Raw genomic sequence first — 23,644 nt, 5'->3', positions numbered from 1 at the left:
AACTGAGATACATCCAGACAATGGGAAGTCATTAATAGGACTGGGTCGTGGAGCCACAGAAAGGCAGGCAGGGGCTTTAAATGGCCCTTTCAAGTGGGAGAAGCCAGTCTGAAAAGCAGTTGCATGTGCTGTGTAACTCCAATATTATGACTCTCTGGAGAAGGTAAAACTATAGAGCTAGTAAGATCAGTTGCCTGAGGTTGGGAAAGGGAAGGGGGACCAAGTAGTGCATAGACATTTCAGGGTCTATAGTGAAGTCCCTGCGTGACCCTACAGTGGCAGAAGCAGGTCCTTATATATTCAACCAATTCAAAGAACACAGAGCACCAAAAGGGAAGCTCAGAGTAAAACATGGACTGGAGGGTACCGATTAGTGGGTGCAGCAACCGTCACACAAGGTGCACTCCAGTCCAGGATACTGATGAGAAGGCTGTGCACGGGAGCAGGGGAGAGAGCATTATCTCAATACGTTCTGCTTCACTGTGCTGCAAATCTAAAATGCTTTCAAAAACAAAGGCTCTAAAGAAAAACACAGGCGGGACAGCCATCAACAGGAGACAGGTCTCTCTTTTGCACCTGCAAAAGAGCAGAGGGGAAGCACTCCTACCTCAGGGGCTATTTTGAGGACTAAATGTGTTTGTTAACCCATGCAAAGCTCTTAGGAACAAACCTAGCACATAGAACGTGCACAGTACCTGCTACTAATCATTACTTCATCAGAACAGCAATGGTATCTAATGGTCCAAAGTCTGATTTGAAATATCATAATTTTACCCTTAACAGACATAAATTCAGCACTTACTGCCTTATTTGAAACACTCTTGGTAAGTACCATATGAAAATGATTGAAATAGCTATTTACAATGATGAAAGAAATTAAGTACTTTAAAAAGCCTGTTTCAGGGCTGGAGAGATGGCTCAGTAGTGAGGCATTCATCACCAAGCCTGATGGCTTGAGTTTGATTCACGGAACGCACAGGGTGGAAGGAGAGAATGATCTCCTGCAAGTTGCCCTCTGACCTCCACCTATATGTATATGTGTGTATATGCACACAACACACATATACACACATATGCCTTCCAAACAAAAAACAAAGACTTTAAAAAACCTCCTCAATCTATAATTAGAAGGTACTACTGTATATAGGAATAAGAGGTGATACTACATAGGAATTCAAGCGTTAATAAAACAATTTAAAAGTAATCAAATTATCATATAACAATTGCTTACATAAAAATGGATTACATGAGAGAAATATACCTTGGATGTGCAAGAATTACAATGCGCGCAGTGCTGATTCTCAAGAGAAACATATCTCTGACAAAGGGAGCAAAATCTAAAGAAAGAAATGGGGAAATGACTCGCATGTGTTCATTGAGACTCACAGAACAGACAAAAGTGAACATGGTACTTGCTCCAAAAATTGGAGGTAATCAGAATTCAATTCAATATGAAATGATGGACCAGATCTGAGAGTAATACAAAAGCCACATGATTCAATATTTAAAGCATTTTATTGTTAGGTACACAGAATTGCTTTTTCAGGTGACCTGGTAAGTTCAAAGTGGTCTCACCTGTACCCTTCTTCTGGAGGAAGGATTATTTTGTTGGCTGGGACGTTGGTGAAAATCCGCACAGGAGACTGTTTTCGACCTGTCTTTCCATGTTTGTAAAGTGCGTGATTATCATAATCTACCTAGAAAGTAAAACGAAAATTCACTAAAAGGAGTCAGCATTCACTAAGCTCCTCTAACCAATAAACAAACAAACCAAGATACAGGCTGAAATACTCAAGCAGTGAATAAGAAAGTTCTAAAAGTAAGTTTACTCATGGCCAACCTCATGAGGTCTCCACTTCCACCTCCACCACCCCCACAGCTACCATCCAGCAGAGCTTGATTTCTGCTGCTAAACACAGACCTCTGATTGAAGATGTATGCTAGCCCCCACTTCCTTGGGGTAGTGCACCCTAGTCTGCCCTCTACACTGTCTATACTCTCACTCTCAGATGGAACAGAGGTTTAGGGATCAGACCATGGTGGTCACTAACTTGTTAGATGACCTTCGCCTTTAAAAGGAGGTCAGGGGTCCTTGACCTTGAGAGTTGCTGTGATGGTCAACATTAGTGCAGAGTCTGGCATGAGGCAGGAAGATGGCGACGAAGAGGAGTCCACGGGTGGCTCCGATTCCCACAGTGACTCTTTCAAACACTGACCTCCCTCAACACTGCATTTGTTATTTCAGTGATTATCTTGAAAGCAAGGCAACGAGCATTGTTTTATACTTCTACATTCCCTGTCCTCCTTCAGCTATTAACCATAAAAATCCTCAGTTTGGCTTTTGATCTGTTGTGAAAACCTGTCTTTCTTTAGGTTAATAATACTCAAAGTGTTTCAGTGACACCGGGATGGACCCTGTTAGAAATGCAAATTCTAGCAGGGTGTAGAAGTGCACGCCTTTAGTCCCAGCACTCTGGGAGGCGGAAGCAGGTGACCTCTGTGAGTTCAAGGCCAGTCTGGTCTACAAGTCCAGGAAAGCCAAGGCTACACAGAGAAACCCTCTCTTGAAAAAACAAAATAATTAAAAAAAATGCAAATTCTTACCCAACCTACATCTCCTATATCAAAAAGTGTGGGAGTGGGGTATGTTTTAGCAAGGCCTCCTCACAAGTCCAAGTTTATACCCACTGCTTTGGATTATCCTTAAGAATACTATGAGACTGCTATGAACTCAGGATGGGTGGATCCCAAGGTCCACATAAGGTGTCTTGAGCTATTAGGATGAGAAACCAGGATACAGTTAGGAAGCTGGAAATAACCAGTATCTTGATCATATCCTCCCCAAATTCCATTTCCTTAGGCCACACCCTAATGCTTCCTCCTCCCACTTTCATGTCCTTTAAAACAATATAGGTATACATATATATGCATACATATACTGTACATATATGTATACACATTCATACAGACACATTTACATATATGTGTGTGTTATATATGAAAACCCTCTGAGTCCAGTTAGAGCTACCTGCATGTGCCGGGGCAACCGGCCAGCAACTACACCCTGGAAGGAGAATGACTCCCCCTCCTGCAGCAGCCATCAGTTGCCAGCAGCCCCTCAGTGGGGCGGACCCTCACCAGCCACCCTCCCATCCCTGGCAGGATGTGGGCAGGTCCTGTAGGTAACTGCTGTGAGGCCAGGAATGCCTTGCTTATGGCATGTCCAGAAAACAGCCTTTCACTGCACTCCTCCCCCTTCCTGACTCGACTCTTTTTACTCATTTCCTCCATGACGTTTCCTGAGCCTTGAGGATGTTGATACAAAAAAGTTCCATGTAGGGCTGAATACTCAACAGTCACTTAATCCCCGCACTTTAACCAAACTGCCAAGAGTCAGGCTTTGGATGGCAGACTGCTCGACTCTGCAGCTCTGGTTTAACCCAGTGAGTGGTACCAGATTTACAAGTAAGTGTGCTCACTAAGGCACTCTAACAAGCTTCAGCAGTGAGGAAACACTCAGCAGATGAGATGAGGGAGGGCAAGGGCCAAGTAAAAAGTCCCAAGGGCTTCTGAGTGGCTGCCAGCAGGGGCATCCCCGGTCATGTCTTGACTGGTCCGTGCAGGCTGGACCCTCAACACACGCTCAGTATCCCAACGAGAGACGACTAAGTTAGAGCCCATTTGCAGCCCTGCGTTCAGTCCTCACATTTTAAGGGAGACACTGATGAAACCAGCTCATTTCCACTGAAAATAATAGCAATGAATAGGATTTAGAGTTTAACAAATTGTTTGTTCAGAAAAGCCTGGGAGGAACTGACAGCTAGTTCATAACTGACAGCTAGTTCATAACTGAAGCAGGATCATATGGACTGGAAATTAGACTGATCCTTTATTGCCTCAGAGAATAGAACCAGGAGCACTGGTTAGACGATAATGGGGAGCACATTTCATCTCAATATGAGAGAATTCTCCAACGATTAGAGCTACTACACAAACTGAGCTGCCTTGTAGGGCGGTCAGACTCTGTGCCCCGATAGCGTTTGAGTGACGCTGGATGAGGGCTTGCCATGGATTCAGCAGAGCGCATTACCACGCTGGGGGGCTGGCCCAGGTTACCTCTGCGTCTCTTTCCAACTTCAAAATCCTGTGAATATATGTTACCTATTAGAGGCAAGGCACAAAAACAGACATTACTTTCAAAAAAAAAAAAAAAAACCCAAAATAGTAGTTTAAAGGGATTTAAATTTATAATGTTTCCCTAGCACACGTCTTCGTGGACTTGGATATACGTGGCACTTTATTAAATTCAACAAAAGATATTCTGCATGAAAACTGAGGCGTGTCGTAAGAAAACCGTTCTTCCCAAGAGAATCTGGTAGAAACGTGGAAATGCTGGAGCGCTAAGTGTGGGAGGACTTGTGCTGCACGGGGCTCCGTGCGCTACCACAGCAGATGGAGGGGGCAGTTTCTTTATGGTTTCCCAAGGAGCTGGAGAATGCATGTGTCAGGAAGGTGGCTGATTGCTCGATTTTGCATAACCTAATTGAGATTATTATTATTTTTAAATGCGGGTTTGTTGTGCTAATTAACTATAAACATATGGTATGTAAAACGCATGCTGCTAGAGTAAATTAATGTACCTCTAACATACATCCATATTTCATAGCTTCATCCACACAAATAAACCTCCCGTGGAAGTGCTGTAAAGCAAACACAATTTTGCAAATTGCCTATCGCTAGTGCTAGCGCTGATCCTCCATGTTCCCGTCATTATCCCTGACATCTCACTCACAATGATGATGAGAGGCATTTTCAAACAGAAAATTTCTCCCACGGAACTGATTAATGTGATGAAGTACTGTATAGAAATGAGGGAAAGCACAAAATCTCTGCAATTCCCAACTTTTAATTTGAGCCATACGCAAATGTCTTCTGCAGCACGAGACTGAAACTAGTCATTTGGAACACCGAGGTATCAGAGCGCTAATTTTGTGCCTACTATGTGCCAGACAGAATGCCAGGCCACACGAGCTTTTGCACACTACCCTGAGGACTGTGTTCTGTGTCGTCTCACTAAGTGAGGTCTCAAGACCACGCCTCAGCTTCACCAAGCAGCCCCCACTACCGCCACAGTCAGCCTCACGTCCCTCGAACCCAAATTTAAAATTCCCATGTAGACCACACCCCCTTTTTACTCAACACTCACTAAACCTTTATTCTTGAAACACCAGGTTTCAAGAATTTGGTTGTCATCTTCTAATATTCAATAATTTCCCTAAATTTCTATCAAAATATCTTCTTTTCTACGGGAAAAAAAAAAAAAAAAAGCTTAAAAGAGGTTTCCTACACAGGCTGACTATAAAAAAAGGATGGCTTTGACAGAGCAAACAGCTCTACTTTCAACACACAAGATGTGGTCCATGTCAAGAAGACACTAGAGAGCACCGCAGGAGGGTGACATGTGAGACCATCTCACTGGGGTATGGTAGGCACATGAACACTGCTGCTCCTCATCCCTGCTCCCAGGCCCTTGTCCCGTGGGCAGGCATCACCAACCAATCCTGTTGGTTTGCCGCATGAGCCTGGCATTCTCTGAGCAAGTCTTCGAGGAAGTTGCCACTGACTGATTCTCAGGCTCAGCGCTGTGAGGGAAGCCCCTGGCATTCCTCTGTTCTTCCAAGCACTTACTTTACAGGGGAGGCAAACAGAGACCTAGAAAGAGGCGGTCACCCCAGGTCACATCACTTTAAAGGCAGTGCTAGGACTCAGACTTCTAACTCAAAATTGGAATTTCACTCCTTCCTAATCTGCCCTTAATAAAGCCACAGTTGGATGTCTCAGTTTCTGATCACTATTTTATTGCCTGCTTATCAAGCATGTTATCACTGAAGTCCACATGGCTTATGTCTCATGAAGATTTACAGCCTGTGAGCCTTCCTCTATCCTAAACAGTATCCTCCCTACCCCTAAAAAAAGATTCAGCGACTACGGTATTTTTAACTTTTTTATTAGACTGTGGCTTGGAGTCTTATTGTGGCTTTGATGATGTTCAAGGCAGGGGTTTGAGCTATGCAAAAAGATCTATAATGGAGGACAGGAGACATGCAGTTTTGTTTTATTTTGATTTGTCCATAATGTTGGGGATTAAACCTGAGACCTCAGACATACTATGTTTTGTCTCACAGATCTTATTCTCATTCTTCTCAGCAGTTGCTTTTGCTTTGCTCCCTAACACACATGATCTCACCTGAACATTTCTTAAATGATACAGTGAACTGTACAATTATTTCCAGTAAGCTTAGGCTGTCAACTGTCCCCAAGCCCTTTTTTAATGACACAGGCAGGCTAAGAAAGTGACATTAAGTGCTGACTATACATTAATAGCTCTCGCCTGCCCAGTAAAAGAGCTGTCTTCTTTTGTCCCAGCACATTTCAAATTCTTGCCACTTCTCTACATGCAGATGCAACTGTCTTCCAGGAGACCTGCGCTAGCCAATCTTAAGGTCTCAGGTGCACACACAAGAAAAGAAGGAACCCCCATATGGAGATGGCTTCAAATATGGCAAAACAGCAATCTGGGCAACAAAAATGCCCTCACTTCTGCGACAGACAGGATTCTGCCTAAAATGGGCAAGCTTAAATGCAACTTAAAAGTCAACTGCCTAGCTCTGCCAAGGCAGGGTAAGCAAGTCCTAAATAGTTCCTGCTTCACATATGTCTATCAAAGGTACTGGGCCAAAAGGCTGAAAATGATGCTCCAACGTTATAGAGTGTTTTGGGTGGCTATTCAGGCAGCAAAGTTTCTCTGTCAATTTTTATTTTTTGGAAGTTGCTAGCATACACTTCCTACTTACTCAAGTAATGAATTTTATTCCTTCTAAAGTGTCTTATGGGGCCAAAGACTAGCTACTCATAGTTTTACCATTAGTTAGTTGCTTAGGAATTAAAAAGATGTTTTAGGTCTAGATAAATGTTTTTAGGTTGATACATACAAAATATAACAAAAATAACTTAGGTATAAAACCTTAGATCCTCATATATAGATTGCCAAATTTAAACTAGACATTATGCATATAAGTCTTACCTATTGTTTTATAATTATTTCATGATTGTTCTTACTGCATATTTTTTAAATGGCCTTTTTATTTAGACAGAAAAGGGGAATTGTTGAGGGCTGTCCTGGTGCTATGTATTTTAATGTTAATTACTGGTCCCCAAGATCTTGTCCCTGCTCAGAGGAGCACATTCTCACATATGACTGCCTTTGTTGTATATTCCTTGCTCCACATAATTTAATGCTGATTGGTGGACTAAAAAAAAAAAAAAATGCTGAAGCTTGGGATTTGGCCGAAGAAAGGGAGGGGGAGAGTAGGGGAGTTTGGGGATCATGGGCTGGGGTTGTGAGACCACAAGGAGAAGAAGAGAAAGAGGAGAGGATTGGAGGAGAAGAAAACGGACTGAAGCCATTGGTTAGTGTGGTAAAGGAGCACAGGGCTGCATCAGCATGGATGGAGGAGATGGAGAACATTTATAAGTATTTTGGGACCATGGATGGGAGGTAGGTTGAGACTGGGGCTGGGAGGTAAGGTTAGTTTAGAGGGTTAACATCTGCAGTGCCCCAGGTAAAGGCTATTTTATAACATACAACAGGTGTCTGTGTCTTTATTTTGATTGATAGCAGGTTAGATAATACTGTCATAATATTTATAGCCTAATAATAAATATTTATTAAGCCATACCATTTAAGTCTACCACAACATAATGGCGCCCATGGATTGCATATCATATCATATCATATATTACCCCATGAGACATATCTGTTACCAATGCTATTATCATTATGATTACCGTCATCATATTCATTTAAAGATAAGAGCTTCAGAGAGGTGAAGCAGCTGAGCCGAGACTAAAACCCAGAACTTCTTACTGCTAGAGCTTGTGCTCTTTTTTATTTAACTCATTTGAAATGCAGAATCCCCTACTGCGTGCCGACCATCACACCAGGGCACCACTTCCTCCAAAGGCAGCAGGTGCCACTGAAGACTGGAGCCAGTTTAGTTAGCTCACGCCTCGACAAAGTCATCTGCATCTGCAGCGCAAGTGCCAACTGGAGAAGCAGCCCTCCTTCAGACAAGACAAAACCCTGCAAGCTTGAAAAGGAGGGAAAACAGCTGCGGAGGGAATCACGACGGGGCTATATTTTACCTAGCAGTCAAGGTTAACATGGCTTACACGATCCACTTTTGGAAAGGACAGTGTTAATATGGTTCAACACTCGCAAAACACCCATCACACCTGAGAAAAGAATCCCAGTTTTCAGAATCTATACTATGGAGGCTGTGGGAAAAGTCTATGCATTAGAAATGCTTAGAGCAGTTTTGTTTAGAGTACTTTAAAGACAGAAGAAACATAAGAGAAGGAAACGACAGCACAGCCAGTTAAGGAAGTAATTGAAATTATTAAATAAAGATTATGTAGCTACCCTAAAAGTATGTACTTACAGAAAACAGAGAAGAATTTAAAAAGACTTTTGAACTGGCTAGAAATGTTTGATTCTCAACACTGCAAACAAAGTGAAAAATAAAAATTGTTTGCTCTCTGTGGTGGAATTGCAGGTGCTTCTCTCATTACGCTGGGGAACTATCATCACTTCAACATATTCTTTATGATGGTGTATGCCTTTGAGAGCAGACAGACAGCACAAGTGCTGTCTTGCAACAGCTAGTAAAGATGTTTACAGTTTAAGGGCTGAAAATCTTCAGTCAGTTATTCAGAAAACACAGAAGGAAAATGTTTTCTCACACTGAAGAAACAGTACTGACTTGGTGGCCACACAGAGTAATGGTGACAACAGGGTTAACTTTAGAACCCAAGGAAAGAAATAAGTTGAGGGGCAGAGTGGAAGTTCCTGGGCTTTGGGCCATGTTTCATCAACTGCAGTGCCAGGAAGGATGCTCATGCCAGGGGGCCAGCACACCCACACACAGCCACCTCTGTCTCTTTAGACACCACAGCTGGCAGCATGCTCCTTTAAAACTTTTAGCATTCTTGAGTGGCACAGAGAAAAGGGTATATGACTTTCCACCAACCAGAAAAGGCGGTTTACTTTCCTATAGCCTGTGAACGGAACAAAGCAATGCTCACATTGCTGGTCCTGGGGCTGGTGCTGATGAAAGAATAGATTGGCTGACCTAAAAACTTTGCTGCACCCTGCAATCACCTGGAACACTTGAGGAAGTCTTTTCTCTTCGAACTTTACTCTCTAATTTTGTTTGACATGGGTGGTTTTTTGTTTGTTTTTTGTTTTTGAGTGCGCATTTTTAGACTCTGTACTTTTAGCAAGTATCCTAGAAGTTGCAGAAATAGGAGCCAGGGACTAGACTATACATAGTACAATATAATTGTTGATACAGTTCAAAACAGGTTACTAAAATCAACAGCTAGTCTTAGCAGAATATTCCAGCAACAAAGCCATTCTCCAACCATGCCAGAAGAAGGGTGTCACTATACCTGGTAATCCAGCATGCGGAAGCTTGGGAAAAACTGACAAATCCGTTGCTCAAAAAAATAGGGGAAAATCCAGAAAATGGGCAGTTCTTTGTGACTGTCATCTAATGGATCACACAGGAAAAAAAAAAAAAAAAAAAAAAAGGATGAATAAGAAAATTAAAATAAGTGATTCTAAAAACAAACTAGAATGTTCAGTAGAAATTTCAGTTGTTCAATACATGTATTTGTTATATGGAAAGAGAATGCTTACGACAGTGCATTGTCCTTTTCCAAAGGCTAATGGAAATATTACATATCTAAAACAAAACATTGACTTTATTTGTTCTGATTAGTGACCTTAAGACCAGCAAATAAGTAAATAAGCAATATTTAACAATGAGCCATGTTTCAGAATTCCTCTAAATTTTGACCCTTGAAGCACACTACCTACGTTAGCTCAGTTAGTAGGGAAGCCTGGCCACCCTGGACACTCATGTCATTTCTCAGCTCACAGGCCAGAAGCTGCACCTAAAAGTGAATGTACTGACTAACGGATACTTGTACGAAACACTTAGAAGTCTCAAAATTGAGCAAATGTCTCCATAAGACTGGCCAGTGGGTCATTTTCTGGATTACTGACTGACGTGGAAGGGCTCAGCCCATGTGGGCTACTCCTGGGCCGGCGGTCCTGGGTTGTACAGGAATGTAGGCTGAGGAAGCCATGGGTTGCAAATCAATAAGCAGCTTTCCTCCACGGTCTCTGCTTCAGCTCCTACCTTCAGGTTCCTGCCCTGGCTTCCCTCATTGTGATGTGATTCAGGACATGTAAGCCAAATAAACCTTTCCTGCCCAAGGTGGTTTTGGTCATGGACTTTATCAAAACAATAGAAAGACTCTAGGGGCAAGACTCTAAGGGCCACAAGCTCACTAAGCTATTCTTACCATCTAAATTCTTAGCATCTGAACACAGCAGCCACTCACTTATTATTTTTTGAACAAATGGCAGCAGCTTACTGTTGTGTTTCATAATATAATCTTACAACCGTGTTACTGAGAAGCTGTTTTAAAAACATGACTAGGATAAGAGGAAGTGTCCCATGATCACGTCAAGTCAAACATGCTTTTAAGAGGAGCCCAAGAGCTGCATCTTCCATGGGTTAGGCTAGTACTGACAGGAAGCAAACACGTAAACACATGCTCATTTTGCAGTAATTAAAACGGAAAAGGGCACCTTTGCTTTGACCTTCTTTCCACATAGCAATTAACTTCTTGAATGTAATGGCAAGAGGTTCAACCAAGCCACCAAAAGGAGGGTCTGTCACCATAATCACTCCTTCACCTTCCTCTTCCTGTAAGAATGCCTTGCATACTTCAAGGGCAGCCTGTAACAAATGAAGCGTCATTGAATCAGAACCAGAGAGAAGCCCTTTATCCTACTGGGAGGAGGCGTTAAGCTTGGTCTCACTCAGGACTCAAATGCCACCAAGTCACCCTGCTGCTGCAGCATCCCTCAGTGACATCCAAAGTCTCTCTTAGTGACTCAAGTCAGATTTTATCTTTGGGTTCCTCGATAAGCAGGTTTTTAAATTGCAAATTCAAATACCATCACTATCAGACAACTACACATTTCAAATAGTTAAATTAAAAAACTAAATTTAGTAACCCAAAAAAGAGAAAGCCATCACCCGTGAAAACAACCTACACATTCAATCCAACAAACAGAGGCAGAGGAGTGCTGAGCCCTGAGAACACAAGGAGGAACGGGCTTCGGGTTTTGCTGTCTGCTTTGCCCACTGCCACAGGCCTGCCTCTGGTAGACTTCATAACTCTGGCTTAATAACTGCTGCATGTCAGCAGGCAGGCTTGCACACACTTCAGAGTATTGGGCGAGCACCAGACATATTTGTGCATGCACAGCCAGTAAATAAAGGAAGTCTACAAATGGCAAAACCCATCTGGTCCTGCAAACTGTGCCAGCAACACATTTCCCCACCAGGCTGCCAGTGTTTCCAGTAGCTGCCAAACTAACAATGGTTAGGGTATTTATCAGTTAACAGGAGGTACAGCTATCAGGGGATTACCAGCCTACTGACTTGGAAGTAGTTTGCTAATCAACACCTTCAGTATTCAAAACACCACAAGACTTAAAGGTAAGTAGAAGGTTAGACTTCACTTAGCCCACTAAGGCAACATCAGGAATACAAACCCACTTCTTTACTCATTACCCTCACCTCACACTTTCCCTGCCGTGTTTCAAAAGGCCATGACCATCATTCCACCTCCGTACACCACCAGCCACACCAACACAGCACTCTGGACCTCACTCTTCAACCCGCCCTCTGTTCTTGAGAAGAGTCCACGAACAAGTCAGCCTTGGCTTCCATCTGGGCATGGCTGCACTGTCACCCCCTGCCTCGTTCTGGCCAGTACCCTGGCTGTGAAATGCTAACTCATCCACTATCAGGTGACTTCAGCTCTCATCCTCCTCCACATGGACTCAACCAGTCCTCAAATGCAGTGATTCCAAATGATGCCCTTGGGAAACAGTGGTATACACCAAACTCAAACCGCTGTTCATCCTAATCTTTGGTTTTGGTGGCTCTTATGGCTGAGATACATCCATCTCAATGGCAAACTGATTCCAATAGGTGTAAAATTGTGTCTACTACATCAAAAGACTCATTTCTCAATCCTAACCAAATAATTAAGTATTTGTATTTATTTCCTGAAAGCTCTGTTTTTGTCTTGTTTGGTTTTCACTCCACTAATAGTGAATATTTCAAAGGACATTACAAAGTTAAGCATGGGTCACAGTTTGAAAACGATTGATTGACAGGCATGCATACATCTCTGGTAGACTTCACACCATTCTTGATAGTTTCCAAATACCGCTGATAAACCTCCCTGTCAGCTGTGGCTATTTAGCTGATTCCAGATTTGACTCAAGGACTAACAAAGTTTCAGTTATGAACACACATGTCGGTGGTATGAACTGTTTCTCCTCAGATGTGATGTGACATTGCCAACATCACCTTAAAATTTGCCTTTTTATTTTTTCCCAAACAACTATCCTCTTGGTTAAAGAGTTTGTTTAAACTTATTTATTTATTTTGGTTTATAATTTTGCCTGCCTAGAACTTGCTATGTAGGTCAGACTGGTTTCAAACTCATTGAGACCTACCTGCCTCCTGTGTGCTAGGACTGAAGGTATGAGCCACCACACCCAGCTCTTACTTTAAAAAAAAAACAAACAAACAAAAAAAAAAAAAACTTCAGGTTCAAAGAAAAGGAAGAGTAAGGTACAGATTTCACATATAGCCCCTGTCCTGAAATATGCATTTAATTACAGTATGATAGACAACAAAGGAGAATATGACCTTGTTAGGAGTTCAGGAGAGGCTGGAGGAAGTGATTTGAACCAGAGCTCTGAAAGTTATCAAAGCAAAGAAGCCAGGGGACCAGAGGGGCAAAGGACCTGTGACCTGTGACGAGGTCACCGAACTAGCTGAAGGTAAGCATGCTGTGAATCTTAAACACAAACAGCAAGGTGGAGAATAAAGAAAGGTGGAGCCGGAAATGTTAACAGAAGTTAGGTCACATGGAGTCCAATGGGCCTGCCCAGTGTGGAGCACTCAAGTACAATTCTAGCCCATTGGAAGGCAGAGACAGGAAGATCCCCCTAAGCCCAAGGCCAAGCTAACCTACTGTACATACTGAGTCCCTGGCCAGGCAGACTATATAGTGAGACCCTGTCTGAATAAAACAACAACAATAAGGAAATAAGGATTCCCTTCTAGTTACTCAGTAAATAACCAGTGGAGGAGAGGGATGTGTCTCAGTGGTAGAGTACTTGGCTAGCACACACAAGACCCTCAGTTCAATCCCTACTACCATTAAACAAAGCAAGGGGGATAAAAGGAAAAAAATACTAGAGAGGCAGAGGCAGGTGGATATCTGTGAGTTTGAGGCCAGCCTGGTCTACAAAGCAAGCCCAAGACAGCCAAAGCTACACAGAGAAACACTGTCTTGAAAAAACTAAAACCAAAACAAAAGGTACTCTTGAATTTGTTAATCAACAATAACAGAAAAAAGAGATGGTGGTCATAAGTCTTACCTTTCCATCAAAGAAATGATGGTTGAACATGTTATAGTGGCAAAAGCCTTCTTCCAGGTAAAACTGTGAATATCTATAAAATAATTCATTATTAACAAGCCCAGGCACATACATACAGTAAATAAACAAACACTAAAGTATATTTTTAAACTCCAAAGTCACATTTTGATTAAACAAATTTCATCATCCTTTGTATTTTTTTTTTTAAATAAAAGATACCTTACAATAACTTAACTGAATCTGTAACAGTACATATTGAACTTATTTCCCCAGGTAGGTCAGTGGCAAACCTAACGAGTAATCATATATTAAAAATACAGATTCCAAGTGGGCTGGTGGTACCAGACCATAAGCCCAGTCATTTGAGAGGTTGTACAAGGAAGATTGCCAAATTCAAGGCCAGCCTGGGTTACAGAGTGAGTTCAAGGCCAACTTGGTGAAATCGTGTCTCAAATAAAAAGTAAGGGCTGAGAATATAGTTCAATGATAGAACACTTGCCTTATTAACATTCCTAAGGTCCTGTGGTCAACTCTTAAACTAGCAAACATAAGACACATGTTCTTACAGACCAGAACATCAATCAAACATAAATTGGGCTACAGACATATTATGCAATTTAAGTTTGCAGAGTGTTTACAATTAAATGTCTCTCCTGGTTAATCGTTTATGATCTTATTTTTATTTTTGATTACGCGTGTCCGTGTGCGTGCGTGTGTGTGTGTGTGTGTGTATGTGTGGGTTTGTGTGTGTGTGTGTGTGTATGTATGTGTGGGTTTGTGTGTGTGTGTGTGTGTGTGTGTGTGTGTATGTATGTGTGGGTTTGTGCACCAAAGATGCCTGAAGGCTGTCTGGCCTCTGGAGCTAGGATTATAGATGTTTGTGAGGTGCCTGATTTGGATGCTGGGACAATCCCCTGCAAGAGAAGTATTCTCCTGCGCCGTCTCTCTAGCCCCTCAGGGTTAGTAATTTTAAGGAAATACTAGGTCAACATTTCTGCTCTTATTTCTCCTGTGATTAAAACACACATACACACACTTAATACAAAAGTTTTCCTTGTCTAGTGCAAATTAGTTTAATAAAATATATTTCTCAATATAATACTGAAAGCATGTGCATTTAGTGTTTGCTAAATTTGTGCCAAGAGAGAGGAATATTTATCTACTGACTGAACTATTCTATTCTAACTACTACTTTAAAACGCCATAAAAAAATGAATCAGAGTGCCAGCTTTGGAAATTAACATTTTACAATTTCTTCCCTTTTTTTTTTTTGTTTTTTTTTTTTTTTTACTAATTTGCTATGAAACACTCATATCACATAATGGCATAAGTTTATATTTATTTGACTATGTAGAAGACTGAATCCTCTGTTTCCCAGCTGAGCTGTTTTTTCATCTGTGTGCTTGCACCTTGCTGTCTTCATTGTTAAATTCCTTTGTTTTCCACACAGAAACTTTTGATACTTCAAAAAAATAAAAAGAAACAAAGAAAAAGTCAGGACGACAGCCTTACTTCTACAACCTCTTAGAAAGGCCAAGGCATGACACTGCAGCGCAGCCCCTCGCTGTCCTACACTGGCCATCCAGGGTCAGCTTCTGACACTGGGCGGCCCCTGGCCTCTTCTCACTACACTGTGGTAAGAGCACAGGCTCCGTAGTCAGAAGGTCTGGTTCAAACTCTGGGGACTCTTTGTATTGTGATTAACCTTAGGAAGTAAATCAGTCAACCTTTCTTCATCCGCAAGACAGGAAAACTAAGTTTCCTGGGACTTCACAGACAATGGCAGCTACATAGAACACATTAAAGTGTGCATTTACTTTACTACATATTAGCCGTAAGGACTTATGCCTTAATGCCACCAATACTAGAAATTATGTTTTTATTCCCCATATCATAATCTAAACACATTTCTTCTTGCTCCGTGGAGAGGGGAAAACAGCTGCTCACCATTCCTTAATGCTTTTTAAGACACAATCAGCATATCCGATGGTTTTGTAAAATATTAATTTGCACTGAAGAAGTAAATAAAGGCTTGGGTACCTTAGAACAGTCAAGCCACATACTGAGCTCAACAGTCACTCTAAACTGTGGGGCAAGACAATCAGTATCAGCAAACAAACATCTCCTCCAAGAGATTTAAATTTCAAGGTTCCCCACCCACACAAGGGTCTTGTTTGTTGTTTGTTTTCATTTTCTGAGACAGGGTGACATTCTGTAGCTCAAGCTGCCATGGAACTTGCTGTCTAGCCCAGGCTAGCCTGGAACAGTGGTCCTCTGCTTCAGGATCCTAAGTGAAAGGATTATACATATATACTACTGTGCTCTACTCATTTAAAAAAAAAATTATTTATTTATTTATTATGAGTTCTCTGTGTTTATACACACCAGAAGAGAAAATCAGATCCCATTACAGATGGTTGTGAGCCACCATGTGGTTGCTGGGAATTGAACTCAGGACCCCTGGAAGAGCAGTCAGTGTTCTTAACCACTGAGCCATCTCTCCGGCCCTGTGCCTTACTTTTTTGTTTTTAATTAATACTGGTACAGACAGCTATTGGTCTACTATCATCTGAGGGTGTTCTGTCTTTTAAAAAAGGAAAATACAATCTTCTTTTAATTTAATCTCTCTCTCTCTCTCTTTATCGCTTCACAAAGGCAAAGTCGCAAAGATTAAAAAGAGAATCTGATATGCATAAACTCCAGGACACCACACCTGTGCAAAGCATACTGGGCAGCAGTGCACAGAGCCAGAGAGGGGAAAGGCCAAGATTTTAGTTCAAGTTTCCATCAAACATAAACAAGAGAACATAATTATTCATATCTTAAATTATATAAAAAAAATCAACCAACATTGCCCTCTTAAAATGAAATTGGCCACAAAGAATTATTCTCTCCACTGAACAAGGCAAACAAAACCAATCAGAAAAGCATGCACTTGAAAACCGCTCAAAAGGACATTCGCTTAATTTGGCCATTCATTCTTTTTAAATGAGAGTCAGTCACCAAGTGTGAAGCACGCTCTTCCACAGGAAATGTAATCAAGAGCTGAATAAAATTACTTCATAAATGAACCTAAGAAATTCATTTTTTTGCTCTAACTTTATTTGGATAATAGTTTGCCAAATAGAGTCTCACATCTTTCATGCTAAAATTAGAGCATACAGAAACCATCTTAGCAAATGTTAACTTCACATCGCTCAGCCCTACTATCTATAGCCCACGAACAGAGAGTTGCTGCTGAGGTACTTGGGCAGCCATAGACTGGCCTTTCATTGGGCAAAAAGAAACCAGAGTGCCTTGCACTTGGGGGAGGTACCAAATGTGACCAACCTCTGGGCATTACCTGCCAAGTGCATCCCCTCCCACCGAGGGCCTCCCAGTAGGTCCCAACTAAAAAGTCCCCCACAACTGGGGACGCTGGGAAGCAAGCCTTTAACACATGGGCCACTGGAGGAAATACAGTATAAATAGAGCATGGCACAAGCCACTCATGCATGCAGAAGTGCACCAGTACATGCTCCCACATGGATGGACCTTGAAAGGCTGCCTATTCCATGACCCCATGTACAGAAATACCAGAACAGGCAAACCCATGAAGAAGACAGAAGTGGGGGCCAAAGGCAGGGAGCAAATGCTCACTGGGAAAATGTTCCTTTTCAAAGGCGATAAAAATGTTCTGGAATTAGACAGTGATGTGGTGCCACAATCTTATGAACATACCTGAGAGCACTGTTTTGTATGTGTGAAATATAAAAACCCTGAAATCTAGGAAATGGGGAAAAAGTACTATTGTGAACCTATTATTTTTAATGTTTAAAAGAATGTTTAAAAACGGAAAAGCCAAAAATCTGGATTAGGGGTAGCACACGCTACAACCCCTTTCCTTTACAGAACAAGTCTAGAACCCTTGCTGTCTGCGCAGCTCTCCAGGAGATACAGCGTGAATTTTCCAGCTCCTCTACCTGGAGCATCCCACAGCCGCCTTCACCAGGCTTCTCTAGGATGACTCGGAGTCACTACACAACAAGGTAGCCCAGGGCCTCCCTGCTACTGAGCGCCGGGCGGCCCCACTCCTGTTGAGGGAAAACTAACTAACCCAGGAAGGCACCCACTGCCTTTGTCCTCAATGATTCATACAGACTTCGCTCTTCCTCTCTGGCCCGTCTACCTCCCCTTCCCAGTCGCACTGTAACGCTGTACAGGGTGTATTCCATCTGTCTGGTCGGGGGTTGCCCACAGTGGTGGATTCTAGACTGGGGACTGGCACGGGACTTTATCAAGCCAATCAGAGCACTCTCTGGAGTTTTGCGGGTGAGGCTCTCAGGAAAGACTATCTCTTTGTATCGTTGGGCGAGCAGGGGCAAGATAGCTTAACTCCGCTGCCACCGAAGTCCACAGCAGAGCGAAGCAAGGTAAAAGAGCATCTGATGATAACAGGCAAAGCAATATACGGAGACGGAGGCCTAACCCCATGGTGGCAGGCCCAGCCAGGGACTGGGGCAAAGCTGGCAGTGTCCTGGATTCTAGTAATATAAAACAAGAAATGCCTTCTTACGAACGCATGGCCGGGACACCGAAGAGGTGCTTGTAACCAATAGGAGTGCCTTCTTCTGAAGGCTTGGCAGAAGTTCCTGGTTCACATGAAACCCTTCAGACAGCAGGAGGGACAGAGAGACAGGGAAGGCTGGCAAAGCGGGAGGGTGTGGGCCTAAGGAAAGCTCATCTACAGATCCAGAAGCACAGTTGTTTCCACTTGGAGTCAAGCTGCCTAGCTCTGGATTCTGGCTTGGTCACTTACAAACTGATTTTGGCTAAGTTACCTCACTTCTTTGTACCTCAGTTTTTTCGCGCGGAAAGCAAGGATTACTGCAGCACCTGTTGTATGGTACAGGGCTATCATGATGAATGAGTTACACAGGACCTGCACAAGGGAAGGACTCAAGATATACCAGGGACTGTTTACATGACAAAAACCCCAAAGGTAAACTTTACATATAAAACAACGGGTTTATACTGACAGTAATACATTAGAAAACAAAGGAATACAGAATTTTAAAAAAGAAATGGATGTATCTATACAATAGATATTAGTCACAGAAAGAAAAGAAATGCTGTTGTATAAAGAAACAGACACTGTAAAATTTGTACTTTTAGAGGTGACAGGTATGTGGGTGTGTAAGGAAGGCAGAGGTTAACACTGGCAGTTTTCCTCAATCATTTCCCCACTTTATTTTTTGAGATGAGGTCTCTTCCTGCCTCCAGGGATGCTCCCCTTCCACCTCCCAGCGTCGGGGTTGACGGCCGATTCTGCCGCGCTCACCTTCAACCTGCGTGCAGGTCTCTGTGCTTGCGTCCCTCTCCCATGCCCCGGGCTTTACCCCTGCACCACCTTCCCGGCCCCAAAGCTGAGCTGCTGCATGTGACATTTTACTCTTTAAAAGTCTGCTTTGGGCTGCACAGACTGTCAGTGTTTAAGAATATCTGTTGCACTTACAGGAGACCCAGGGTCAGTTCCCCGCGCCCACACGGTGGCTCACAACCATCCCTAAGTACAGTTCCCGGGGACCCAATGCCCTCTTCTGAACTTCTCGGGCAACAGGCACACATGTGATATCCATATAACATGTAGGTAAAACAGTTATGAAAAATTTTTCTAAACCCGCCTTATTTGCAGGTAGAGAAAGCATATCTAACGTCTCATGTTCTACCAAATACTGTAGCACTGATCAAACAGACACTATCAGATGGAAAAAAGATGCAAAGCCTGACTGATCCCTTTAATGTAATCAACGATATCTAAAAGTTTCCATCAGGTAACCCTCAAAGTATTATAGACACTAAGGGACATTTCAGCTCTGCCTCAGGCGGGGGCTGGATGCTCGTGCCATGCGCGCTACAAGTTAGCTCTGAGGATGCAGCCCAACATGAGCCGTGTCGTTCTCACCCTGAGCTGTCCCCCACAAACAGACCTGCTTTAACCCTCAGCCTAAGGCCCACCCAGTCCAAATCAGCACTTCCTCCACTTCCAGTTGCACCTGGGACGCAGTGTGCACATCATCTGAAAAGATGGTATATTTTTTAAAAGATTTATTTATTTATTATATCTGCCTGCATGTGTGCCTGCAGACCAGAAGAGGGCACCAGATCTCATTATAGATGGTTACGGGCCACCATGTGGGTGCTGAGAATTGAACATAGGACCTTTGGAAGAACAGCCAGTGCTCTTAACCTCTGAGCCATCTCTCCATCTCCCCAAAAAAGGTATTTTTAAAACATGATATCATATGACCAAGATCTGAAGATGAAACAAAATCCCAAAACTCAGACCACAATTGGGGCAGTTCAGTTTACCTGGAAGCATTAGTACCTGAGAAAGACTACATTTAATAAAAATCATCTTTAATTCCTTTTTTTTTTTCTCCCTGAGACTGGAACTTGCTCTGTAGATCAGACTGGCCTTGAACTCATAGAGATCCGCCTGTCTCTGCCTCCCAACGGCTGGGATTAAAGGTGTGCGCCACCACCGATTGGCTAATCAACTCTAAGCCACATAAAGAAGGTGTATTCACAAAGGAGAATCTGCGATGCACAGTAGCAAAGAGAAATCAACTGCCAGCTTCTGTGAACTCCTGAAGGCTGTGTGGCGACTTCACACGTCCAACAAGGTGTTCATAACCTACAACTACTTCTGAATGTTAGGTACAGACTATGACAGGTTACGAACCGTTAAGAAGAGAAAAACACAGAAAGAAATGAGATAATGAAGAGAAAGCATGATATTATAAACCTACCGAAAATCAATATCCAATAAAAGGCTTTTCATGTTGGACTTCTCACCTGGTGCTGTCAGCCTGATCTGCTCATGGAGCCTGAAGCGAGTAACAAAAGCAAATTTAATAAGAAACTACAAATGCCACAGACAATCAACAAACAAAACATGTTGCTGCTCTTCTCCCATCTCAGATATTTCAATGAAACAGTGCAGAGGATCTGGCACACTTTAGTTTTGCAGATAGTTTTTCAAAGGACAGAACTTAACAGAGAAATCTAACACACACACACACACACACACAAATTATTCTCCAATCAGAAAGCATCCACCATACACCAAGGCTTCCCTCACATGGGACAGGGCTGCAAACTCTTTGAGGGGCCCTGACTTCCGCTTCTTCTTATGTCTAGAGCTTTGTGCCTCATTCTGCATACAGTACATAACAGCTTCATAACAATGTCTGTACCCATAACTGGTGCCGAGAGAACTTTTTAAAGTGGACTGTACCTCGGTGTTCCAACACACAGTACTCTTCTGAATCCCAGGGCAGCAAGGAGGCCTGCCAGAAACTGGCAGCTCCTGTCAGCAAACAGGTACTGGGCGTGCGTCTTCTTGTTCTCCAGGGGGTAGAGGAGCTGACTGGGCCTTCTGAGCTGGGTGATGGAAATGCCAGCTGACAGCTGATGCTCACCGTGCTCCCTCCAATCCACAGGTAACAGCAATTGTTGGCAACTTTGACAGAACTTTCTTTGAGTCAAGGGCAACTGAATGAAACTTAGGTACCTTCAAGATACAATGAAAGACATGGGAGTGTGTTTTAACTTTTTTTTTTTTTTAAAGAGAATGTACTTTTGCTATTTTTAGTATCCACAAAGTATTTTTACTTCCCAAAGAGTACTGCATAAAGAAGTGAAAATGAGAAAAAGGATCTATGGAATGCTGGTGAGAATTTATGTCTGGCTGTATACCTACAAAGTGGAAAAGAGTCAGCAATTTCATAAGAATTGAGATGCTCCAATTTAGTCACTGAATGAAGATCAATATCCATTTAAAATGTGAATATAATATATTACTCAAACAATTTAGTAGTAATAGCAACTACTAGCACATTTAAATTTATTGACAAATCCATGTGCTCTAACTTTGACATGTTAAACAGGCTGGCTCGGTTGGCAGTCATTTTAAAGTGAGAAATCAAGATCAGTCTTCAAGTTCTCATGACATTTTTAGCAAGAAAAATTACCTCCTAAGACGAAAGATGTTCCTACAGAGCTCTCTGCTCTTAGCAGTACTGACACAGGCTGTAAGCAAGCCCTCCCCAAGCAAGCAGGGCAGTACCAAAAGCCTTTAAAAAGACTATTTTGGGCCAGGCATGGCAGCACATGTGTCTGTGACCCTAGCACCCACAAACTGAAATCATGTCCAGGCCAGCCTGGGCTACACAGTAGAACAGTCTTAAAAGCAGGACGATACTGGATACCCTATTTGTTTGCTTTCAGATCTGATTTCAGAGTTACTACAGCTCAATTTTTCTTTTTACATTTTATTAAAGATTATTGGAGAGCCAGGCACAGTGGCACATACCTATAATCTCTGCACTCGGGGAGGCAGAGGCAGCTGGATCTCTGTGAGTTTGAGGCCAACCTGGTCTACAAATCGAGAGCAAAATAGCCAACGCTATACAGAGAAACCCTGTCTAGGGATAACAAACAAACAAAGATTATTAGAGAAAGAAAATATACTCATTATGTCTTAAAGCAGTGATTCTCAACTTGTGGCTCATGACCACTTTGGGGGATCAAATGACTCTTTCACAGGGTTCACCTAAGAACATCAGAAAACACAGTTATTTGCATTATGATTCATAATGCAAACTTACAGCTATGAAGTAGCAGCAAAAATAATTTTATGGCTGGGGGTCATAACCACATGAGGAACAGTATTTAAGGGTCACAGCATTAGGGAGGTTAAGGAACCATTATCCTAACCTGATAGTTTTTATATGTGTGACGATAGTTACAAAATCAGAGTAAGAAACAAAGGGAAAAGAAAAGAGCCCATGGAGGACAGACAGAAGCAGAGGTGTGTAAACACAAGCACGAAACAGGCACTACAGCGTTCCTGCAGTCTGACAAGTCAGCAGGTTCGGTCCGGCTAACGTTAGGAGCCGCACAGTGGAAGCAGTAAAGAGGAATCTAGCCCCATGATGAGTGCTCCTCTGACAGCCTTATTCATGACTACAGAGAAAAGAGAGATGAGGGAATTTCATAGTAAGGCATAGTAAGGACACAGTAAGGTCAGCAATGAAGGGCCCCAAGACACAGATGGCCAGTGGGAAGACAGCGGTGCCTTCAGCAGCACTGATGCCAAATCCCCACAGCTACCCCTCCCCATTGAGTGCTAAGTGCAAATGTTTCCACACCACATCCAGAGATGGACTCCTTGAGTCCGGACTTACTGTCTGACACTCAGAAGCCTGACAAAACATGCAAAATAAGTTTTCAGCTCCTGTACAACTGGTCACCCCAAACAGTGAAGGAGGGAGGAGAAGGAGCGGGCAGCTGGCCGAACATTGCCTGGAAGGGGTGATGGATTATGACGGAAGCATCCACACAGGCCCCGGAAGAGACCAGAGCAGGAAGCCATCATAGATACAAATCCTGGGGTCAGTACTCTGAGAGGGAAAACAGCCCTGAGGGCTGAAAAGATGGCTCAACAGATAAGAACATGTGCTCTGCAAGCACAGGACCCAGTTCAAATCCCCAGCACCTGTGCGCGCAGCTGAACATAGCTGCCCGTTATAGACAGGCAGATCCCTTACAAACACACAAAGAAGGAATCAGCTTCCACAGCCATATAAAGCTTGTCCAAGGAAACCTCACGGCTAACATCTTCCTGAGCAAAGACTCAATGTCTTCACCCCAAGCTTGAAGCAAGCTCTTCTTACCTTTCTACTCAGCATCTGCTAGTTTCTCGCCTACCTAATTAGACAAAATAATGGGGATACATGGGGCAGAGACCATTAAAATCCCTTTAATCACAGCCAACATAGTTATAAGGTCTTAAGAACATCTCAGAAAGGCTGCTAAGCTTAAGCAAGCTTAAGCAGAGTTGCAAAGCAAAAGCTAATGTAGGAAGTCAATTGTACAGTTACAGACTACAAGGCTGTGAGCTGGTCTCTGGGGCAGCCAAATAAAGAAATAAACAAAGGAAAAAGAACAGGCGGGGAAGAATGAAAAGCATATCTTGATTTTTCCACTCGAGCTGCA

At 42.7% G+C, this 23,644-nt stretch overlaps 1 protein-coding gene across 2 annotated transcripts in view; it reads right to left on the bottom strand.

The window, feature by feature from the left end:
* Positions 1 to 23,644, bottom strand: part of Zcchc4 (zinc finger CCHC-type containing 4) — a 41,863-nt gene that overhangs the window by 6,468 nt on the left and 11,751 nt on the right. Inside the window, exons 4-11 of one of the 2 annotated variants that reach the window (XM_055624300.1) lie at positions 20,883 to 21,158; positions 20,395 to 20,472; positions 13,604 to 13,676; positions 10,721 to 10,871; positions 9,511 to 9,611; positions 4,117 to 4,161; positions 1,576 to 1,697; positions 1,262 to 1,337 (exon numbers count right to left, since the gene is read on the bottom strand). In XM_055624300.1, coding sequence (XP_055480275.1) covers positions 1,262 to 1,337; positions 1,576 to 1,697; positions 4,117 to 4,161; positions 9,511 to 9,611; positions 10,721 to 10,871; positions 13,604 to 13,676; positions 20,395 to 20,472; positions 20,883 to 21,158 — 922 coding nt within the window. The remainder of the gene's footprint in view (positions 1 to 1,261; positions 1,338 to 1,575; positions 1,698 to 4,116; positions 4,162 to 9,510; positions 9,612 to 10,720; positions 10,872 to 13,603; positions 13,677 to 20,394; positions 20,473 to 20,882; positions 21,159 to 23,644) is intronic. The other variant, XM_055624301.1, reaches the window with a different exon arrangement.

The sequence above is a fragment of the Psammomys obesus genome, unplaced genomic scaffold (assembly GCF_907164565.1).
Source record: "Psammomys obesus unplaced genomic scaffold, mPsaObe1.curated_primary_1811, whole genome shotgun sequence".
In the NCBI taxonomy this organism is placed as follows: Eukaryota; Metazoa; Chordata; class Mammalia; order Rodentia; family Muridae; genus Psammomys; species Psammomys obesus.
The sequence above is the reverse complement of the archived record's forward strand: the minus strand, read 5'-3'. Positions and strand labels throughout refer to the sequence as shown.